This window comes from Theropithecus gelada, chromosome 14 (genome assembly GCF_003255815.1).
Source record: "Theropithecus gelada isolate Dixy chromosome 14, Tgel_1.0, whole genome shotgun sequence".
NCBI lineage: Eukaryota > Metazoa > Chordata > Mammalia > Primates > Cercopithecidae > Theropithecus > Theropithecus gelada.
The window spans coordinates 12,364,032-12,385,736 of NC_037682.1; the positions used below are offsets into that span (position 1 = coordinate 12,364,032).

General features: G+C 55.4%; 1 protein-coding gene across 1 annotated transcript in view; it reads right to left on the minus strand.

Moving 5' to 3' along the window:
- Positions 1 to 6,780: 6,780 nt before the first annotated feature.
- The window catches only part of FADS2 (fatty acid desaturase 2), a 39,376-nt gene continuing 24,451 nt past the window's right edge, over positions 6,781 to 21,705 (minus strand). Inside the window, 7 exon segments of the mRNA XM_025356195.1 lie at positions 6,781 to 8,484; positions 8,626 to 8,751; positions 10,063 to 10,142; positions 10,481 to 10,577; positions 10,789 to 10,886; positions 16,341 to 16,417; positions 16,798 to 16,858. Of these exon segments, the coding sequence (XP_025211980.1) occupies positions 8,433 to 8,484; positions 8,626 to 8,751; positions 10,063 to 10,142; positions 10,481 to 10,577; positions 10,789 to 10,886; positions 16,341 to 16,417; positions 16,798 to 16,858 (591 nt within the window). The 3' untranslated portion in view covers positions 6,781 to 8,432.

The window sequence follows — 21,705 nt, forward strand, 5'->3', positions numbered from 1 at the left end:
TTACAAGTCACTTGACCCCTCTGCATGATGGGATGAGCTGGCCCAGCAGATGAGGACCGAGGGCTGGGGGCCATGTCTGCAGACGCCTCTGGACATGGACTGGGGAAGATGGTTGTGCCTCTGGACCTGCACTGGCCTCCCACAGCCCTCCATGGGCCTCAAAGGGCCCCATGCAGCGGGCCACCTGCTGATCTCAGCACCACACCTGGCATCACACCAGTGGTGGTGGTGCAGCCTGTGCCCAGTGGCCTAAGGAGGCAACGTCGATCTCCCTCAAGCCCACCTGGGACCAGGTGCTTGCCTGTAGTTACTGCAGTGAATAAGCTGGACCCCTGAGGCATGGCCATTCCTGTCCCTGAGTCCCTGGAGTCAGGTCTTAGGCTCCTCGTCTGGCAATGGGCTGGACTGTGCCTGTGGGTTTTGGACAGTTCTGGGGAGGGCTTTTTTTTTTTTTTTTTAAATTATTATACTTTAAGTTCTAGGGTACATGTGCATAACGTGCAGGTTTGTTACATACGTATACTTGTGCCATGTTGCTGTGCTGCACCCATCAACTCGTCAGCACCCAACTACTCGTCATTTACATCAGGTATAACTCCCAATGCAATCCATCCCCCCTCCCCCCTCCCCATAATAGGCCCCGGTGTGTGATGTCCCCCTTCCCGAGTCCAAGTGATCTCATTGTTCAGTTCCCACCTATGAGTGAGAACATGCGGTGTTTGGTTTTCTGTTCTTGTGATAGTTTGCTAAGAATGATGGTTTCCAGCTGCATCCATGTCCCTACAAAGGACACAAACTCATCCTTTTTTATGGCTGCATAGTATTCCATGGTGTATATGTGCCACATTTTCTTAATCCAGTCTGTCACTGATGGACATTTGGGTTGATTCCAAATCTTTGCTATTGTGAATAGTGCCGCAATGAACATACGTGTGCATGTGTCTTTATAGCAGCATGATTTATAATCCTTTGGGTATATCCCCAGTAATGGGATGGCTGGGTCATATGGTACATCTAGTTCTAGATCCTCGAGGAATCGCCATACTGTTTTCCATAATGGTTGAACTAGTTTACAATCCCACCAACAGTGTAAAAGTGTTCCTATTTCTCCACATCCTCTCCAGCACCTGTTGTTTCCTGACTTCTTAATGATTGCCATTCTAACTGGTGTGAGATGGTATCTCATTGTGGTTTTGATTTGCATTTCTCTGATGGCCAGTGATGATGAGCATTTTTTCATGTGTCTGTTGGCTGTATGAATGTCTTCTTTTGAGAAATGTCTGTTCATATCCTTTGCCCACTTTTTGATGGGGTTGTTTGTTTTTTTCTTGTAAATTTGTTTGAGTTCTTTGTAGGTTCTGGATATTAGCCCTTTGTCAGATGAGTAGATTGCAAAAATTTTCTCCCATTCTGTAGGTTGCCTGTTCACTCTGATGGTAGTTTCTTTTGCTGTGCAGAAGCTCTTTAGTTTATTGAGATCCCATTTGTCAATTCTGGCTTTTGCTGCCGTTGCTTTTGGTGTTTTAGACATGAAGTCTTTGCCCATGCCTATGTCCTGAATGGTACTACCTAGGTTTTCCTCTAGGGTTCTTATGGTATTAGGTCTAACATTTAAGTCTCTAATCCATCTTGAATTAATTTTCGTATAAGGAGTAAGGAAAGGATCCAGTTTCAGCTTTCTACTTATGGCTAGCCAATTTTCCCAGCACCATTTGTTAAATAGGGAATCCTTTCTGGGGAGGGCTTTGAGTTGCTTCTTGTGGCGCCCAGAATTGGGAAGCAGATCTGGCTGGACCTCTCAGTCCCCAGCACCCACACAGCCTGACAGCTCCAAGCTGAGCTAGGGGTTTCATCTGAAATGTCGGCAGCTGGAGAAAGAAAGTTTTGAGCGAGGATTTCCGTGAGGCCTTTCTGGAGTGGGAGCCGGGGTCGCCCTACCAGCTGCAGGGGTTGCCCCACACTCTTTGGGCTTCCATTGGCCTGGACTGGGTTCTCTTTGGGAGGTGGAAAAGGTGCAAATTCTGCCAATTTTTCTATAACCCCTCCCAGGCCCATCCTCCGTGGGATGGAGCTGGAGGGGAAGCCCTGCTGCCCCATCAACCCGCTCCCCACTCCACACACACACAAGGTGGCTCTGAGCGTTGCTGCCTGTGAACTTCTCTTCCAAGACAGCCAGAAAGCTCCTCAGTGCTAAGGCTGATCACTGCAGTCTTGCACCTGCTTCCTCTCTGCGGGGAGGGGCCGTCACACGTTCCCATGGGCTCTTGCGGCTCTTCCCAGAGGCTCCCCTTCTAGAAAGTTCTCTCTGACCCGCAGGGCTCCTCCCCTTCCCTGCCCAGCCTGTGGCTGGGGTCTCCGTGACAGCACCTGGAATACTGAACTCATTTGCTGCTAGAGGCTGGTAGCAGCCCACAGCCTGGCCCAGGAGACCTTGGTGTGTGTTTTCTGAGAGGATGACAGACAGACAGACAGACAGACAGCGTGTTTGGGTCCTGTTTCCCTCACCCTGACTCCTGGGGCAGGAGAGCACTGGGGGAGGTCCTCCTCAGCTCACATTATCTCCCAGGCCCAGGAGCAGGCAGCCCAAAGCTCCCTATGGCCTCCCAGCCCAGGACAGTGTCAGCAGAGGCCTCCTGGTAGGGCCAGGGAAGCAGAGGGTGGCAGCCCCTTCAGCTTGGTTGTGAGATACCTGCCCTCCTCCGGGTGCCACCCGGCCCCACCCTGATTCACTCAAGTCAGACAGACTTGGGGGTGGGGTAGATTGGGGGCAAGTCCTGTCTCTGCCAGGACGCAGGCTGTGTGACCTTGGGGGAGTTCCTTGACCCCTCTGAGCAGTAGTACCTAGGGTGGTGGAAGAAAGGCTCTTACCAAAGGGCACAGCAGCAGGCTCAGAAGTTTATTCACAAATTTCGTGCACACAACCCAATTCCCCAAGGTGACAATTTGCTCTGTCACCTGGGACACCTGGGACAAGTTCTTTGCCTTCCCTGAGCCTCAGTTTTCAACCGAGGGTAAGACTGGATGCTCCTTGAAAGGTACTTCCTGCCTCAGACACACACACGTCTCATACCCAGGGCGCGCCTTGCATTCAGGGTCTCTGCACAGGCTGTTCCCTCTGTGGGGACTCCCCCTTCCTGTCACTGCCTGTTTAAATCCCGTTGGCTCCTGGTGCCACGCGGGTGCCCTGAGCCAGGGCAGGCTCCGAATGGCATTCCCTCCGTCCACACCCTGGTAGAGATCACTGTGCGCTGGCTCCGAGGCACTCTCCAGGGAGATGCTAACATTGAGGACCCACAACAGCCGAGCCTGCAGCGCCACCCACGGGCGCCTGGAGCATCTGCGCCAGTGTGGGGCCGGCCGGGCTCCCTGCTGCCCCTGGTAACTTGCTTCGCGAACCCCTGGGAGGCCCCGCCCTCAGCAACCACGCCTAGGTTTCTCTGGACTGCCTGGGATCCATCACTGGCAGGGGAATCTTTGCTCTTGCCCCACTGGCCCCCATGCTAGATCCCCTGGGAAAAGGTCACCCTCAGTCCTGAGTTGAACTCCCCCTTCTCCATCTGTAGGTCTCTTAGACTCAGAACAAAGGCTTAGTGCACTGGGGCCAGGTTTGTAAAAGGAAAGAGGCTTTGGTGGAACCTCTGAGCCTCTGAGACGGTGTTCCTTTTTTATTGTCTGTACAAGAGGCATGGGCCCAGAGGAAAAACAGCTCCCGAAGGAAGCTGTAACTGCAGCGTTGGTTTGTTCCTTTGATCATTAACATTTCTTCGGGTCTCCCAGCCCAGGCAGATGTTGGAAATGATGATGCCCAAGAGCCAGCCCCTGCCTGGCATGTTGGGAGTAGCTGGCGGCAGGCAGGGGGTCAACAAACTCCTTTGTGACAGGACAGGCCGTGGGCTTCTCAAGGTTCCTCCCCCCACCGCACTATGTCCTCAGGCAGTGAGCCACCACGAGTACTGGGAGCTTGGCCTATTCCAAGCTCTTGGCTGCTGTCACTCTTTCTCTTGGACACTTGCTCTTGAATGGGACAATGGAGAAGAAAGACCTGAATGCCCTTAAAATCCAAAGCAAAGTGTGATGGTGGAGGACGATGGGGACGTGATCCTGAAATCTCAGCACGGTAGGTGGCTGCTTGTTCTGGATGTGCACTGGCCACATGAAGCCAGTCTGGTTCAGAAAAGGAAAACCAGTCCCAAGGGCAGTGGCGTTTCAGCCTGGGGCAGGCAGCCCCCACGGCACCCCATTTCCCTCTCAGATGTTGGAACAGGGACTCTTTGAGAGGCAGCTTCTTGTCCAGAGGGGCACACCTCTCAGGGGAGGGTGCAGCCAGGCCAGCTGAGGAGTCCCAATGGGCCCAAGGCACTGTGTCACACAAGCAATGACCAGCCGCTCCTGATGGCAGCCCAAGCCCAGCCCCAGTGGCTGCCAGCTCTGCCCTGGCCCAGGTGGGTAAACGCTTCCTCTCCCCTCCCAGTAGGCACAGAGGGCTTCAGAGTGTCCAGCCAGACACCCCAAGGATCCGCCTGTGGTGCCACAGCACCACCCCCCGTGCCCACACACACACAGCCTAGGCTTGGGGTGCTGCAGATGCCCCCACCACCCACAAAGCTGATACCCTTTTATCTGTGTAGCTACCCCGCTCTTATCTCCTCCACAGAGACTAACTGCCCTCCACTGCCCCCACCCCTCCAGCCAGCCGCTGGGCCTCCTGGGAGCTGTCTGACATTTGATGTGATGGGGGCAGGGTCTGGGAACAGCCCTTTCTGTGCAGGAGAGGTGGCCAGGGGCCTGCGGGTTAGGAGCAGGATCCTGCTGCTGTGTGGCCTCAGACCAGTGCTGTCCTCTCTCTGGGCTCAGCCTCTTTGCCTGTGATGGAGGTGTTGGGGTTTGATCACCCAGGGCCTTGAATATTGGGGCACCATGACTTTGGCAGGGGACAGGGATTAGAAACTCACAATTCTGGGTGTGTTAGCAAGGGGGTCAGCTGAGTACAGGGACAGGAGGGGGCGGTTAAGCAGAGAGAAGATATGAATGTCCTCAGCTTCTTGACCCAGGGAAGTATTCAAGGGCAAGGTGGGGCTGGGGAAGTCACAGAGAAGCTCCAAGTGCCCGGTGAGACTGGGTCAAGTTTTACCTGGTGTCCTCATAGCCCCAGCGTCCATCTGGCCTTCAGTATCTCCAACTCCAAGCCCCCTGGTTGTTATGGGTGAAGGACCCATAGATTTCCGACTGGCAGGGTTGGGAGGCCTGGGCTGGTCGCCATCCTGGAGGCGGGTCCCAGGCACATTGCAGAGGGTGGGAGGCGTGCTTGCCAGGGTCTTGCAACCTTGAAGGCTGCCGTCAGTGGGTCCACCAGAGTGAAAGGCCTAGGGTAGGTGGGTATTGAGAAAATGGCATCCTTGGGGCCCCTCTAGCTTGCCCCTGTGGACTGTGGCCCACAGGGCCAGGGAGGGCAAAGGACTCCCCAGAACCACTGTAATGCCAGGCCCTACTCAGGACACCCGATGGCCACTGGGGAGCCATACATACCGCAACCCAGTCTGCTGGCTGTCCCTACCCAGCTGGGTTTCGGCCAGGCAAAGCAGGGGTTGGGGAAGCAGGCGGGGGCTGAGGTCTACTCAGGAGCCCTCCCCAGCCCTGCTGGGAGTAGCTACAAAGCCAAGGGGAGGCCCCGAGGTGTTGACTAGCCAGTGCCTCTTGGCCCTTCCTTAGCACACCTTCCCAGGCTCAGCCCTGCCAGGAGAGCCATCCCAGAGACGACAACGGAGCAGCATGGGGGTCCATGGGAGACCGACTGTACAAGTGCCCCTGGCATGTTCCTTTGGACTCTTCCCAAGCTCTGGGGTCAGACAGACCTAGGACCCAATCTCTGTGCCCATGAACTGGTGACCCTGGGCTAGGATGATATCAGCCTCCCCACAGCCTGTGGGTTCTGAATGAGCCACTGCATATAGGGGCACGGGAGCCACAAGACAGAATCATCAGCCTCCAGAGCCTTCTTCAGCCCCTTTTTAATTTTATTTATTTATTTATTTTTGAGATGGAGTCTCGCTTTGTCACTAGGCTGGAGTACAGTGGCACGATCTCAGCTTACTGCAACCTCTGCCTCCCGGGTTCAAGCGATTCTCCTGTCTCAGCCTCCCAAGTAGCTGGGACTACAGTCACGCACCACCACGCCCAGCTAATTTTCGTATTTTTAGTAGAGATGGCGTTTCACCATGTTGGCCAGGATGGTCTCGATCTCTTGACCTCGTGATCTGCCCGCCTCAGCCTCCCAAAGTGCTGGGATTACAGGCGTGAGCCACCGCGCCCGGCCTTCTTCAGCCCCTTCCAAGGAGGCCAGGAATTGTGTTTGGCCTGGCACTCCGTGGAAGCCGGCTGGCCCAGGGCTGGGAGGGCAGACTGCACTTGGGGAGACATCTGGGAAGTGAGGATGTTAGGGAGGGTCTCTGCGAACCCCTCCATGCCACCCTCCTCGGGTAGGGTTAGTTGCTGAGAGGTGGCTCCCAGCCCTGTTCTAGAATTGGGTTGGGGTCGGCTGCTGAGAGGAGGAAGACGGGCCAATGGTTTTGGGTCATTTCCACCAAGTTCTGAGCCCCAGAATGAACCTCAGAGGCAGCAGGGAGAGGCGGGTGGGATGGCCACCGGGGAGGGAGGGAGGGGATACAGAGAAATACAAGTGTGGGGACCCCTCCTGGTGCCCAGGCCCAGCTAGGAGGGCCTCCTCTATCACCCAATACCATGGCCTGGCATTTGCGTGCAGGAAACACAGGAAGTGAGAATAAAATTACTTATTTTATTTCAAAAAATTTAGGGGTGGGGAAGCAACATGATAAACATTACAATCAGCTCCCTGTGGGTTTATTCTGCCTCTGCGGGGGTCGGGGGCACACAGTAGCTGGGGGCATGCCATTGCCATGGCAACCCAGACGCTTAGATGCAGGTCCCTCCTGGCTGGTTAGAGCTGGGAGAACTAGGCGCCCTCCCCAAAGGCCCCCATTCTGAGTTGTTGGTGCCCACCCCTCCCCTGAATCTAAGAACTGATTAGTGGGTTAGACTCTGCAACAGCAGCTCAGGATCCCCCCAGGACTTCCCTCCCTCCCCTCTCACTTGCCCCTCCGCTCAGCTACCAACACTTCCAGCCCCCACCTCCTCCTCTTCTCAGCTCCACCCTGGTCCTCATGAGGTAACCCCCTCCCCAGCCCCTCAGGGCAGCCTCCTGCTGAGACTCCCTCCCGCTCTGCCTCCCTGGCCCTCCCTGACAGTCAGGGCCACAGAGCCAAGGCCATGTGGTGAAAGGCAGATTGTCACAAGGCCCAGCCCTGCTGCCCACTCCTATCAGAACGCATCCTGGAGCAAAAGGTTAAACACAGTGAGGGCAGGTACAGACAGGAGAGTGCCTGAGGCAGCGCCGTCCACACAGCAGCCCCAAGATGGGGAGGGCTGCAATGAGACCTCCCAGCTCCAGTGCCCTCCTGCAGCCTGCAAGGGCCCACATCCCCTGGGGCCAAATGGCCAGGGATCGGCTGGCACTGCCCAGCTGGTAACGGAGCATTTGGAGAAGGGTCAGATTGCTCCAGAATCTTGGACCTCAGGACACCCTGAGGACAAGCTGCGGGTGGGGCTGAGCCTCCAGGCCAGCTGGCGCCTCCCTGAACCTGGCCACTGCCTCTGCTGAGCCACAAGAGACAAGGGACTCCCCTTTGGTCCCAAGGTCACAGGCTCAAGTTGGGGAGGCGGTGGAATGGGGCCCGTGAAAGCCCAGGGTCAGAGCACTCTAGTGATGGGGTGGAGGACTCTTCCAGGGCCTGAGGTTTGGGCTGGCTGTGTCCGCAGGCCCGGGGCCCTGGCCATCTTAAGAGAGGCCCGGGGTACTGATCCTGGCTGCGGGAGGGAGACCCGAGCTTTGTAACAAAGCAGGCCTCTCCACGAAGGGTGGACCAATGGCGGCCGTCAGGGAGAGTGAAGCCAGATCTGGAGGGTCATGGGCCCTGCCCGACTAGGAACTGCCCCCAGAAACCCCAAGAGCATCTGAAGAACTGAAGCAGGGGTGAGGCCTAGTGACCAGGCTGCAAGGGGAGGCTCACAGGCCAGACCCAGGGACCGCTGGTCTCCTCCCACCTTTAGGGGCAGAGAGTGGAGGTAGGACAGAGCCACCCGCCGTGGCCACCAATCTCTGCTCCTTGGAAGAAGGGGCTGGGAGGCCCTGGGAGGGTCATGGCTGACGGCTGAAGGAGGGCAGGCCCCATGAGGACAGGGTGCTATGCGGGAGACGTGAAGGGAAAAAGGAGAGGAGAAAGGGAGAAAGATCCAACACGGAGTACTTGAGTGGTGCGTACACCAGCCTCTCAGACACCCCTCAGAACAGAAGCCCACCATTCCTCTGGCCATCACCCCACCTGCGCCCCTTCCCCACGGTGTCCGGGGCTGTGGCTTCATTTGTGAAGGTAGGCATCCAGCCACAGCTTCCCAGACTTCCTCAGGGACCTGCGAAGTTGGGGATGGATGAGGGTCAGGGACCAGGACGGGTCCAGCCCCAGGGAGTGCAGGGGCTGAGGAGGCCATCATTAAGGTGGAGGTCCACAGGGTGATCCCAGGGCCCAGCCCCTGTGGACCTCCACCCCTCACCTGATGATGTCCAGCAGGGCCCTCAGTAGCGGCTTCTCCTGGTATTCAATGCCATGCTTGGCACATAGAGACTTCACCAGCGGGGCGATCTTGTGTAAGTTGTGCCGGGGCATGGTGGGGAAGAGGCTGAGGAGCATGTGGGGTGGGCAGAACGTGAGGACTCCAGAGGGCCAGGCTGCTCCCGCCTCCTCCCATCACCCGCGCAGAGGCTGGCTGGGGTCCTCGGAGACCCTGTCCACAGCCAGGACCAGGCTCAAAGTGTGGCTCCTCGTGTGTGCCCAGTGGGGTGCCATGTATGTGGAGGGGAGGGTGCAGCCCTCCGTGAGCAGGAGGGCATTTGTGCTTTATGGAGCTGGGAAGATACTGGGTAGCCAGAGACGAAGTGTCATGTTTTTCAAAAAAGAAATGAGATAGCTGGAGGATGCTAGAAAAAGAGGCAGTGAGGTGGGGCACGGTGGCTCATGCCTGTAATCCCAGCATTTTGGGAGGCCGAGGCGGGCAGATCACTTGAGGTCAGAAGTTTGAGATCAGCCTGGGCAACATGGCAAGACCCCTTCTCTACAAAAAATAAAAATAAAAAATTAGGCCGGGCACAGTGGCTCACACCTGTAATCCCAGCACTTTGGGAGGCCGAGGCGGGTGGATCACTTGAGGCCAGGAGTTTGAGACCAATCTGGCCAACATGGTGAAACCCCATCTCCATTAAAAATACAAAAATTAGCTGGGCGTGATGGCACATGCCTGTAATCCCAGCTATGTGGGAGGCTGAGGCATGAGAATTGCTTGAACCCGGTAGGTGGAGGATGCAGTGAGCCACTGCACTCCAGTCTGGGCAACAGAGCGAGACTCTGTCTCAAAATAAATAAATAAAAGTAAAAAAATAAAAAACTAGCTGGACGTGGTGGCATGCACCTGTAGTCCCAGCATGGCTTTAACTCAGGCATTCCAGGCTGCAGTGAGCTAAGAAAGCACCACTGCACTCTAGCCCAGGAAACAGGGTGAGACCCTGTCTCTAAATTTTTTATTTTTTAATAAAAAAAAAATGAGTGACAAGAGGTGAGGCAAGGACAAGGGGCAGCAAGGCAGTCCCTCGGCCAATGTTCCAGGCAAGCCCTGCCTTGCTAGCCTCACAGGGTCATGAGGTGCGTGTGCAGGCTCCATAACTACAAAATCCCAGGCCCACGTAGAGGGAGGTGGTTATCACTATGACCAAGTGGCACAGGACAAGGGGCACAGGATGCCCCTCCCGGAGATGGCACAGGGGAGCCCCTCTCCTGACCTCAGCAGGGCTGGCTGGGGGCCTCGCTCTAGATTGGGCAGAGACCTTGTCACAGAGACAAAGAGGTGGCCCCCACATTCTGCGCTCTGCCCAGACGGGGTAGCGGCCGCTTCCCTCCCGCTGTGGGTCTCCCCGCCTCCCCGCAGCCCCGCGCTCACTGGTGCTCAATCTGGAAGTTAAGGTGTCCACTGAACCAGTCGTTGAAGAAGGACTGCTCCACGTTGCAGGTGGCTGTCAGCTGTCAGTGGAGGAGATGCGTGTCAGGGAACAAAGGAAGGCCTAAGGGCCCGGCCTCATTCCCAGGGGGCCCAGCCTTACCCAGGGTCTCCAGGTCACCCCTCCACATCATACCGTCCTGCCTGATGGCCTCAGCCCATCCAGATGCCCCACCTGTCCCTCCGGGGGACTCCTGCCACCCTTTCTTGCTTAGCCCTGAAGCTCCCAGCAGAAGGACACAGGCAGCCCCGGGAGGCCCAGCACAGCCCTGGATCAACAGATGCAGAGCATCTGGGGCCAGGACATGGACACCGGGACCAGGCTCTGCACAGCTCTGGTGACTGGCCCTGCCTTCCCTACCTGGCTACTGAACCAGTCGCGGTAGGCCTCCTGGTCAATCTCCATGACGATGTGATTCATCTGTGTGACCCACACGAACCAGTGGCTCTCCAGGAACCTGCAAGAGAACACAGCTCAGCGCAGGGGCCTCGGGGGGCCCGGTCATGGTGGGAACAGATGCACTCTCCCAACAGCCCAGGACAGCCCCTGCCAAGGGGCCAGGATGGGAGGTCCCTGGGCAAAGTGGAGCCGTCCGAGCCTCTTCTCATGCCAAAGCCCTCATCGGTGCCAGTGGAGGGCCCAGGGATGAACCAGCAAAGCCCAGGCACCTGATGAAGTTGAGGAAAAGGAGGGCTCCCAGGATGCCGTAGAAAGGGATGTAGGTGACGAAGAACCGGATGTAGTAGCTGATGGCCCAGGCCAGGTCCTGCGGGGAAAGATGAAGTTAGGCGCAGCCTGCCCTCTCCTCTGCCCGGGCACCATGTGCCTGCCCCAGATGTGCACACACCTCACACTCAGGCCTCTAGAAGCTGGACCGCAGCCCACTGAAGCACGATGGGCAATTACACACAACCTGTTTGCTCTGGGTTTGCATGGCTGCCTTTGTTTCTAGGGAAATGCTGAGTGTTTTAGCATCAGGAAGTGACTGTGCCCTGTACTTTGGGAGAGAAACGGACTCTCCTGCTGAGGGGCAGTCGTGGGGTAGGGGTGGGGGTCAGCAGCCCTCTCATGGGTCAGGGGTGATTCTGAAGGTGTGCCCCCAACCCTGGGCCAAGTCCCCAACCGTCCCCCAGTCCTGTCCCTGCACCTTGCACCTGGGTCTCCTCCTGGCCTCTCCTTCCAGCAGGACAGAGGGCTTGGAGGGGCAGGGAAGGTCAGAGGCACCATCGTCCCTACCTCAGGGCTCTCGCAGCAGAGGCTGGCCTCCCCATGCCCCACTGTCGTCCTGTGCCCCTCCACTCTGCTCTCCTTGCTGCCCCTGGCTGGAGTGGTACCAGGGACTGGGCTTGGACATCTCCTCTCATGTACTGGGAGGGTGACTTCACGGCTCTGCCCTGTCCACTGCCTCTCTGCCACCCAAGTCTTGTCTCAACTGGACCACAGCAGCAGCCTCCCACGGTCCCCTGCTTGTCCTCACGGCCACAGCAACCAGAGTGGCCTTCGCTCCAAGTAGGTCCCATCTCTCCCCTGCTAAAGCCTCCATCCCACCCAGAGTCACTCACGGAGCCTCGTGGGGTCAAGAACCTATCTTTACTCAGCCCCCTGACCCAGCTCACTCCCTCCCCGGGGCCTCTGCACGGCCTGTTCCCACTGCCAGGGCGCTCATCCTGCCGTGAGTTTAGGTACGGGCACACGTGCCACGGGCTCGGCACAGGTGTCCGAGGTGGAAGGTGAGGCCAAGGGACTGCCCTGTCTCACGTCGAACGGCTGAAGTACAAGGTCACATTTGAGTCTTAAAATAGATTCCCACTCCCCTGGAGAGGGGGAGACTAGGAGGTTATTCCAGCGGCTCAGACATGAAATGACAGAGGCCTAAACCAGAACCCACAGCGCTGACAAGGAGGTGACAGATTCCAGAACTGTCAGCGGCAACGGTGGCTGCATTTGCAACTGCTTGGCTGTGGGGAATCTAGGCTGGTCCTAGGTGATAAGGGGTCGGGTGCCAGCAGCTGAACAGGAAAGGAGGAGGGGAGCGCTCAGGAGGGGCTGGAGATGGCTTCAGGGCCAACATTGGCTGAGGACAGGACCTCACGTTCTAATGAGGTGGCCTTCAAGGGGACGAGCGAGGTAGATGTAGCCAGTTCTGCTCCCACTTTCCATCACATTCCTTCTATTTTGTGTGTGGTGCAGTAGTGTGCAGTGTATCCACACATATATGGAAACAAAATGAGGATATGGTTATGGATTTTTTGTTTTTTGGAGACGGGGTCTTGCTCTATTGCCCAGGCTGGAGTGCAGTGGTGTGATCATGACTCTGTCCCAGGCTCAAGCCATACTTCCATCTCAGCCTCCCAAGTAGCTGGGACCACCACACCTGGCTAATTTTTTTTTTTTTTTGAGATGGAGTCTTGCTCAGTCGCCCAGGCTAGAGTGCAGTGGTGCGAACTCGGCTCACTGCAAGCTCCGCCTCCCGGGTTCACACCATTCTCCTGCCTCAGCCTCCCGAGTACCTGGGACTACAGGTGCCCGCCACCACCCCTGGCTAACTTTTTGTATTTTTAGTAGAGATGGGGTGTCACCATGTTAGCCAAGATGGTCTCGATCTCCTGACCTCGTGATCCGCCTGCCTTGGCCTCCCAAAGTGCTGGGATTACAGGCATGAGCCACCGTGTCCGGCCTCACCTGGCTAATTTTTTTAAAGTTTTTATAGAGATGGGTGGGGGGGGGTGTCACTTATTTGTCCAGGCTGGTCTCAAACACCTGTGCTCAAGTGATCTTCCAGCCTTGGCCTCCCAAAGTGCTAGGATTAGAGGTGTGAACCATTGCCCCAGCCCAATTTTTATTCTTAAGAGACAGGGTCTCACTCTGTTGCCCAGGCTTGAGTGCAGCAGTATGTGATCACAGCTCACTGCAGCCTCAAACTCCTAGGCTCAAGCCATCCTCCTACCCCAGCCTCCCAAGTAGCTAGACTGCAGGCACGCATCACCATGCCCAGCTTTTTGTAGAGACAGGGTTTCTCCATGTTCCTCAGGCTGGTCTCAAACTCCTGGCTTCAAGTGATCCCTCCCACTTCGGCCTCCCAAAGTGCTGAGATCACAGGCGTGAGCCACCATGCCTGGCCTGGACTCTTTTTGAGTGTAGAGGGCAACACATACTCAGAGACCGTTGGTTTCAGGGGCAGGGAGTGCGGGAGATCAGAAGCAGCTAGAGAGGTGGAGCGAGGGGGCTGGGAAGAAGCCAGCAGAGGTGGCGACCTGGAAGCCAACAGGAAGAAGAACTGCAAGCAGGAGTGGCCGGTGGTGTCAGATACAGCAAAATTCCAGGAGGGTGAAGCCTGGGAGCATCTCAGGATCCAGGACGTGGCCCCAGGAACCAGGAAGCTTGCCAGAGCATGTAAACCTCCCTAGGAAGCCTCCTTCAAAGATCTAAGGGTTTATCACCTCTTTCCTCTAAGCCAGGGTCCCCCAACTTCCACACTGTTGGCACCTGGGACAGGCTGCTTGTTGCCATGGGCGGTTCTCCAGGGCATGGCAGGGTGCTTAGCACCATCCTGGCTGGATGCCCACCAGATGCCAGTAGCACCCTCCTCTCCTGAAGTTGTGACAATCAGAAGTGTCTCCAGATACTGTCAAAGGGCAGAACAGCTCCCCTGAGAAACAGTGCCCCAGGTCATAGGTGCGCTCCTGGCTCTGAAAGCCCCGCGGCTCATCACATTGTCCCCACTCTGCCATCTCCTTTTAGGAACACAGGGTGATTTCTTTTCCTGTTTAATGCTTTGTTCCTTAGGGAACAAGCACAGTCAAAAACAAAACAAGAGGTTGCTCACTGCAACCTCTGCCTGCCAGGTTCAAGCAATTCTCCTGCCTCAGCCACACCATGCCCAGCTAATTTTTTGTATTTTTAGTAGAGACGGGGTTTCACCATGCTGGCCAGGCTGGTCTCGAACTCCTGACCTCATGATCTGCACGCCTCGGCCTCTGAAAGTGCTGGGGTTACAGGCATGAGCGACTGTGCCCAGCAATAGGCCATTGATGAGTTAGAACAGGATTGGATGCTAGAGGCAAGGAGATGGTGTAACATGTATGAGGAAGGAAAAAACATAATGATGCTAGTCTCTAACTTGAGCCACTGGGTGGATGATGGAGCCATTCATTAACATGGAGACCATCAGAAAAGGATTAGGTTGTGGGGGAAGAGGAGAGGACTTATATTGAATATGTTGGATTTGAAATGGCTGGGACACCTCTAGATGGAGTTAGATTGGATATATGGGTCCAAGACTTGGAGATAAAATTTGACTTGGCTGCTCTTAAATTCACAGTCAAGGTGAAAAGGACAACTTCAGTTAGCAAGCGATAAAACAGTAATCAATAGGCCGGGCACAGTGGCTCACGCCTGTAATCCCAGCACTTTGGGAGGCCGAGGTGGGTGGATCACCTCAGGTCGGGAGTTTGAGACCAGCCTGACCAATATGGTGAAACCCTATCTCTACTGAAAATACAAAATTAGCCAGGCATGGTGGCACATGCCTGCAATCCCAGCTACTCAGGAGGCTGAGGCAGGAGAATCGCTTGAACCTGGAAGGCAGAGGTTTCAGTGAGCCGAGATTGCGCCATTGTACTCCAGCCTGGGCAACAAGAGCAAAACTCCATCTCAAAACCAACCAAACAAACAAAAAACAGTAATCAATAAACAAGCCCACATTTGGTTAAGAGAGGAAAAACTTTCCCATAGCTATTGGTTGGAGCATGAGGGGCAAATAGACTGCTTAGAAAGACTGGATTTCAGAAAGTGACAATTTAGTCTTTGATAATTGTCAAATAAACAACTTATCGGCTGGGTGCAGTGGCTCACGCCTGTAATCCCAGCACTTTGGGAGGCTGAGGCGGGTGGATCACGAATCAGGAGTTCGAGACCAGCCTGGCCAACATGGTAAAACCCCATCTCTACTAAAAATACAAAAATTAGCCAGGCGTGGTGGCGGGCGCCTGTATTCCCAGCTACTCGGGAGGCTGAGGCAGGAGAATTGCTTGAACCCAGGAGGCAGAGGTTGCAGAGAGCCGAGATCCTGCCACTACACTCCAGCCTGGGCGACAGAGCGAAACTCCGTCTCAAAAAAAAAAAAAAAAAAAAAAAGAAGAAGAAAAAAAAAGATGACGTAATTACAATGGGCCCTAAAGCAATATGAGCAACGTCCCTACTTTAAAAAAGGAAAATTTTCAAGTATCTACTTTTGGTGAAGAAAAAAGGAAAATAAAAAAATAGGCTGGGCATGGTGGCTCATGCCTGTAATCCCAGCACTTTGTGAGGCTGAGGCGGGCAGATCACCTGAGGCCAAGAGTTTGAGACCAGCATAGCCAACATGGAAAAAACCCATCTCTACTAAAAATACAAAAATTAGCCGGGCGTGGTGGCCGGTGCCTGTAATCTCGGGTACTTGGGAGGCTGAGGCATAAGAATCGCTTGAACCCAGGAGGTGGAGGTTGCAGTGAGCCAAGATCATGCCACTGCACTCCAGCCTGTGTGACACAGTGAGACTCTGTCTCAATAAATAAATAAATAAACAAAATAATTTTTTAAAGAGGGAAATTTGGACATAGATACAGACATAGATATGCAGAGAGACGATGTACCGAGAGGGAGGGCAAAAGCCATCAACCAGCCAAGGAGAGGCCCAGAACAGAGCCTTCCAGAGCCCTAAGGAATCCACCCTGCTAACACCTCGGTTTTGGACTTCCCGTCTCCGGAACTGGGAGAAAACACATCGCTGCTGCTTATGCTGCTTAGTTCGTGGTGCTTCGTCATACGGTCTCCGCAAACGAACACACCTGTCCTCTCGGCCAACGCCCAGCTGCTCCGATTTCTGACCAGGCTGTGGGGCGACCCAGTTCATGGGCCTCAGGGCCCGCAGGGAGTGGGGAAGGAAGATGGCTACACTTGCCTCTCATCATGCTGCCTTTGAGAACTTTCTGGGGGGCTCTACAAAAGCAGGGGCTGCCCCAGTGGACTCCCTGTGTATGAGGGAGAGTAGAGATCTTTAGGACTGGGTCCTGGTGGCCCCAGGGGCAGTCCTTTCCTGAGAGGCAGCTACCCCAGGGAGGAGATGCATAGGGCCCCGCAGGCTCCACTGAGGCACCCGAGGAGGCAGCGTAGGGTCCCCAGGTCCACCTGTCCCAGTCACCCTCCTCCCCATGCCAAGCCAGCTGTGTCCCTGACTCACCACCCAGTTCTTGTGCACGATCATGGTCATGATGATCTGGTACTGGAAATACATGGGGATGAGCAGCGGCGGCCCAACTGCAAGAGAGAGACAGGCACTTAGAGGCATCCATTCACCCCGCCTGTGCCGGAAGGTCGGGGGGACCCGGGCCCAGCACTGATCACAGGGGCCAGCCCTGCAGACGTGAGCAGAAGCAGCCAGGGACCCTGGGGCCTGCAGAGAAGGCTGGGAGCCCTTGAGGATGTGCATCACCCCTGGGACTCTCTGAGCCTGTGTCCCCACCTGGCCTGTAACATGGGCTGAGGGGGTCTGCAGGGGATGGCTGCTGTGGCCCCTGCTTCTAACAAGTTTAGTGTCACTTTCTGGACCTGGAAAAGATGTCAGGTAGGAGGGAGAGAGACGCCACTCTGGGGGGAAGGGAGGGACCAGGAGTGGTTTCAGGGTGCTGAGCACTCACTCAGGAAGAAGTATTCGTGCTGGTGATTGTAGGGTAGGTATTTCAGCTTCTTCTTGCCGTACTGAGGAGAGAGGAGAGATCATGAGCGCCCAGCAGCCTCAGCTCCCAGCCTCCCATGCTCCTCGACCCGCCCTGCAGCCACCATCCCTTCTCTCTACTCAGGGCACACCACTGTCCCTTTCCTGTCAATCTGCACCCTGGGCCCACCAAGCCTGGGACCCCTCCAGCCCTCTGGGCTCCCCATTCTGCAGCCAGCAGTGACCAACGCTTCCTCAGCCCTAGCTGAGTGCTGGCCCAATGGCATCAATCCTCTGCAAGGCCGGCGCTTCTGAGGCTGAGGCTCAGCATTAAGCCATGTCCCAAGGCCATGGGAAGTGGCCCTGGCTGGGATCAGAACCCAAAAAACTGACTCTGAGCCCATGTGACAGGCACTAAATAAATGTTTGTTGAATGAATAGGCAACAGAGCAACTCTCGGCGGGGCATAAGCACCCAGGGGAGCTGCTAGGTCACCATGGAGAGCTCCTGGAGCCCACTGTGGCAGGGAGAACCTAGGTAAGGGCCCCAGAATTGCTGCCAGTCATCAGGCTGGGATCATCTTCCTCCCTGGAGCTTCCCTGTAATTTACAAGAGTGAATCACTCCTCCCCAACTGGAGCCTAACCTTGAGGACAGAACAGAGGAGGCCATGGCACAGACTCCTAGGCCACATCTGGCTACCTGAGGTCCCCATGAAGGCACCTGTTTCTTCCCCATCATAGCCTGCACTTTGGGCAGCCTGATGCCCAGAGGCTCTGACGGAGGAGGGCTGGGCTGGGTCCTGGGTATCGTCACTGTCCAAAGCTGCTCAGGCCACTCAGTGTGAGCCAGGCATAGGAACCACGGTTCCAGGGGACCTGGAGCCCTTAATTCCATGGTCCAGCCCCTAGGGACCAGCCCACCCTGCTCTTTCAGGACTGAGACCAAAAGATACTGCTCACTGAGTGGCACCTGCTCCTCTTGCTTGCAGTGTGGGGAGGCTGGGCTTGGAGCCTGAAGATGCGCTCGAGCCGACTCTGCCTCTCACCAGTGCTGAGACTGCGTGAGTCGCTTAGCCTTGCTGAGCCTTGTCTGGCATTCGAATCAGTGGTCGGTAAGAGGAGCCAATGAGAACATGGGCACAGGTGCTAAGTGCTCCCTATACACCTGGATCCAAAGGCCACAGTTGCCTCCTCCAACAGTGTCCAGTCCTACTTATTGCAGTCAGGAGGTCCAAGTGAGTTACAGAGGGAAGGAACCTTGGATGGCGCCTAGGCCAGCGCCCCTGTCATCCAGGTGAGAACACAGAGGGAAGTGATTGTCTAAATCACAGGGAGAGCACGGACTCCTGAGGGAGGAGGCTGTGGGTGGGAACCAGGTCCACTCTGTCCCCAACACTTGCATCTTGGCACCAATGGCCGTGGTCACAGCACGCCCAGCCGAAGAACCCCCAGAAACAGTCCCTTTGTTCTGTGTGGCCTCCTGGGCCTTGGCAAGGATCTCACCCATTCCCAGAAAGGACGGCCACTTGTAGGAAGACTATCATTAAGGCCAGGGCTGAGGCCGGCCACAGGGAGGTCCGAGCCAGGAGGCCTCACAGGAGCCCTTCATGAGTCTCCAGTCGATGGAGGCACTGGAGAAGCCAGCACTGCAGACCATGCCCTCGAGGTGGCCAGTCTCGGAGGCCTGCAGTGGCTCACAGAACAGGCCTCTGGGTCCTGCTCTAAGCTTCTCCCCGAGGAGAGGGAGCAGGCTCACAGCCCCAGGCTTAGCGTGCAGTATCTCCAGCTCTGGCCAAGAGCTCCTCCCCACTGCATCTCTGTCCCACACGGCGTCCCGTCCCTCTTGGGCTGGGCCGGCTGTACTCGGAAGTGAGCACAGAGGGCAACCCAGGCAGGTCAGCAGGGGCCAGGGCATCCTATGGAGGGACTGAGGGCTGGCCATGCTGCTGTGGGGGCCTGGGAGGCACCTGGGGAGTCTGTTTGGAGCTGCATGTGCACAGTAGGCACTTTGTTCTCATGGGTGATGGTGGCCTTTGGGTGGACAACAGAGGTTACAGGGGCTGCCTCCGCTGGTAAGCACTGCTGGCTCTAGTGTGCACCCCTTTAATGCCCCAGAATGACCCTCGGGAGCCAGGGGGCCCTGCTTGCCAGGCAGCAGCAGGCCTCAGAGTGGGCCTCTGTGGGACGGTGAGCTAAATGCTTATCACAGTCATGCGCGTGTATGTGTGTGTATATGGTGACATACCATTACACATCTGTCCCCATCTCGATGGCCTCAGCTGCAGCGGGTCTGCTGGGGGATGGCCAGTACTCCCCTCCCAAACCAGAAAGTACAACTGTGGGCTTGGGATACCAAGCCCTGCCCTGTGGCTAACTCTCTGCTCTCATCTTTCCCACGCTCGGTTCTTTGCCAGAGCTTTGCCATTTAAGTCATGGGAGCAGGGAAAGGAGGGAGAGGTATTTTAGAATGCACCAAGCTGGGGGGGGTGAGTGCCTGGCTGTTTAATTGATCAGAAAGCTGGGGCTACCCAACAAACGTATTTCGCAAGGGTCCCCGGGACTCCGAAGCTGTGGTGTGCAGCCAGACGGTTTGGGTTTGGACAGTGGTGTTGCCTTTTCCTAGCTGTTACCTTGAACAAGTCACTTCATGTCTCTAGGCCTTAGTTGTTCCATCCATGAAAGGGGTCGATGACAGCTCCTGCCTCACGGGTTAAGCAAGGACTAAGTGACGTTGGGCACGCACACTGCCCATCGCGCTGTCCAGCCCACAGACTCAGTCAACAAGAGTCAGGCTTCTTCCCTACTGGGGGCTCAGAGCTTCAAGTGTGGGGAGTGGAGGACCCCACACATCTCCTCTTCCCGAGGAGTCCCCGTCACACACACAGAGAAAGCCCAAGAGGCAAGGAAGACACACGACTTTCACTTGGCTGGGCTGCGGCCAAGGGTGTGGGTGGCACACATGGACCTCCCCCTGACCAGGGACGGCGCCTTCCCAGGCTGCGGCTGATAGGCGGGGACTCAGGCCAGGGGCGAGGAAGGGAGTGCAGCCAACCCTGGCAGCGGGGCTGACTCTCCTGTCCTGGGTCTCTCTGTGTACCACAAGGCCAGGCTTGGATGAAGGCCTGGAGGATGCCGGGCCATGTGGAGAGGACCTTTCAGCTTTGGAACAAAATGTCTGAGGAATGACAAGGGCCCTCCTTGTCCGTGGAGGGTTGGGGGAGGGGAGCTGTCGCAAAGCCCAGTCTCTTGACTCTGGGAACCTGCAAACTCACACACAGAGAGAAACAGGCAGCACGACCTCCCCAGCAGGAGCAGAATGGCAAGGTCCCAGTCGAAGGTCCCTGAGAGGGCGGCCTGTGTCTCCCAAGGTGGGATGGGTGGCTTAGGCCTGTTCATGAAGGTCTGCCTGAAGCAGGAAGCCCAGGAGGTTAGCTTCAGACAGGCAGGGCAGCAGAGGTGGTTTCCCGGATGGGAGGAGGAGGAGGAGGATCTCAGGCATGGCATGGCTTCTGAGGCCCATTTACACTGCTACTGGGATAATGGCCTCACCAACCCCCTCAGAAAACGAGGATATGGCAAAAGAAGAACAAAACAAGACTGCTGCCAATATCACCACTATTAAACTCAGCTCTGAAATTTCCCGTCAATGCAATAAAACCCAAAGCAGACAACAGAATGGAGCTATTAAAAGAAAGAGACTACACTAACATCCAGATTAGAAGGAAGGAAGGAGGGAGGGAGGGAAGGAGGGAAGGAAGGAAGGAAGGAAGGAAGGAGAAAGAAAAAGAAAAAGAAAAAGAAAGAAAGAAAGAGAAAGAAAGAAAGAAAGAAAGGAAGGAAGGAAGGAAGGAGAAAGAAAAAGAAAGAAAGAAAGAGAAAGAAAGAAAGGAAGGAAGGAAGAAGGAGAAAGAAAAAGAAAGAGAAAGAAAGGAAGGAAGAAGGAGAAAGAAAAAGAAGGAAGGAAGGAAGGAGAAAGAAAAAGAAAAAAGAAAGAAAGAAAAGGAAGGAAGGAAAGAAAGAAAAGAGAGAGAGAAAGAAAGAAAGGCAAGCAGGCAGGTAATCTAGCGTGACTACATGTTTTTTTTGGTTTGTTTTTATGTTGTTTGTTGTTGTTGTTGTTGCTGTTGTCATTGTTGTTTTGAGACGGAGTCTCACTCTGTCGCCCAGGCTGGAGTGCAGCGGTGCGATCTCAGCTCACTGCAACCTCTGCCTCCCGGGTTCAAGCGATTCTCTTGCCTCAGCCTCCAGAGTAGCTGGGACTACAGGTGTGTGCCACCACACCCAGCTAATTTTTTGTATTTTTAGTAGAGACAGGGTTTCACCGTGTTAGCCAGGATGATCTCGATCTCCTGACCTCGTGATCTGCCTGCCTCGGCCTCCCAAAGTGCTGGGATTACAGACATGAGCCACCGCGCCTGGCCAAGAGACTACATTTTCATTATTTTCTAGGATATGATCATCTACCCAGGAAACTCAAAAGAATCAACCGAAACACAACTAGAATTATGAAGAGACATAAGTGGACACTAGCGGGACAAAAGATAACTATCCCATTCATCGGAAGGCCATGCAAACAAAAATTTAGAAAAAAAAAGAAAATGAAGATAACTACCGCAATATCCACTGCTTTCCTGAGTACCAGAGAACCCCCCCAATCATGAGGACAAAATATAAAACGGATAAGGATTGTGTTTTAAAAGAAACATCCATGAGACATATAAAGAAATATAGACCTTGGCCAGGCACAGTGGCTCATGCTGGTAATCCCAGCACTTTGGGAGGCTGAGGCAGGCAGATCACTGGAGGTCAGGAGTTCAAGACCAGCCTGGCCAACATGGTGAAACCCTATCTTACTAAAAATACAAGAATTATCCAGGCATGGTGGCATGC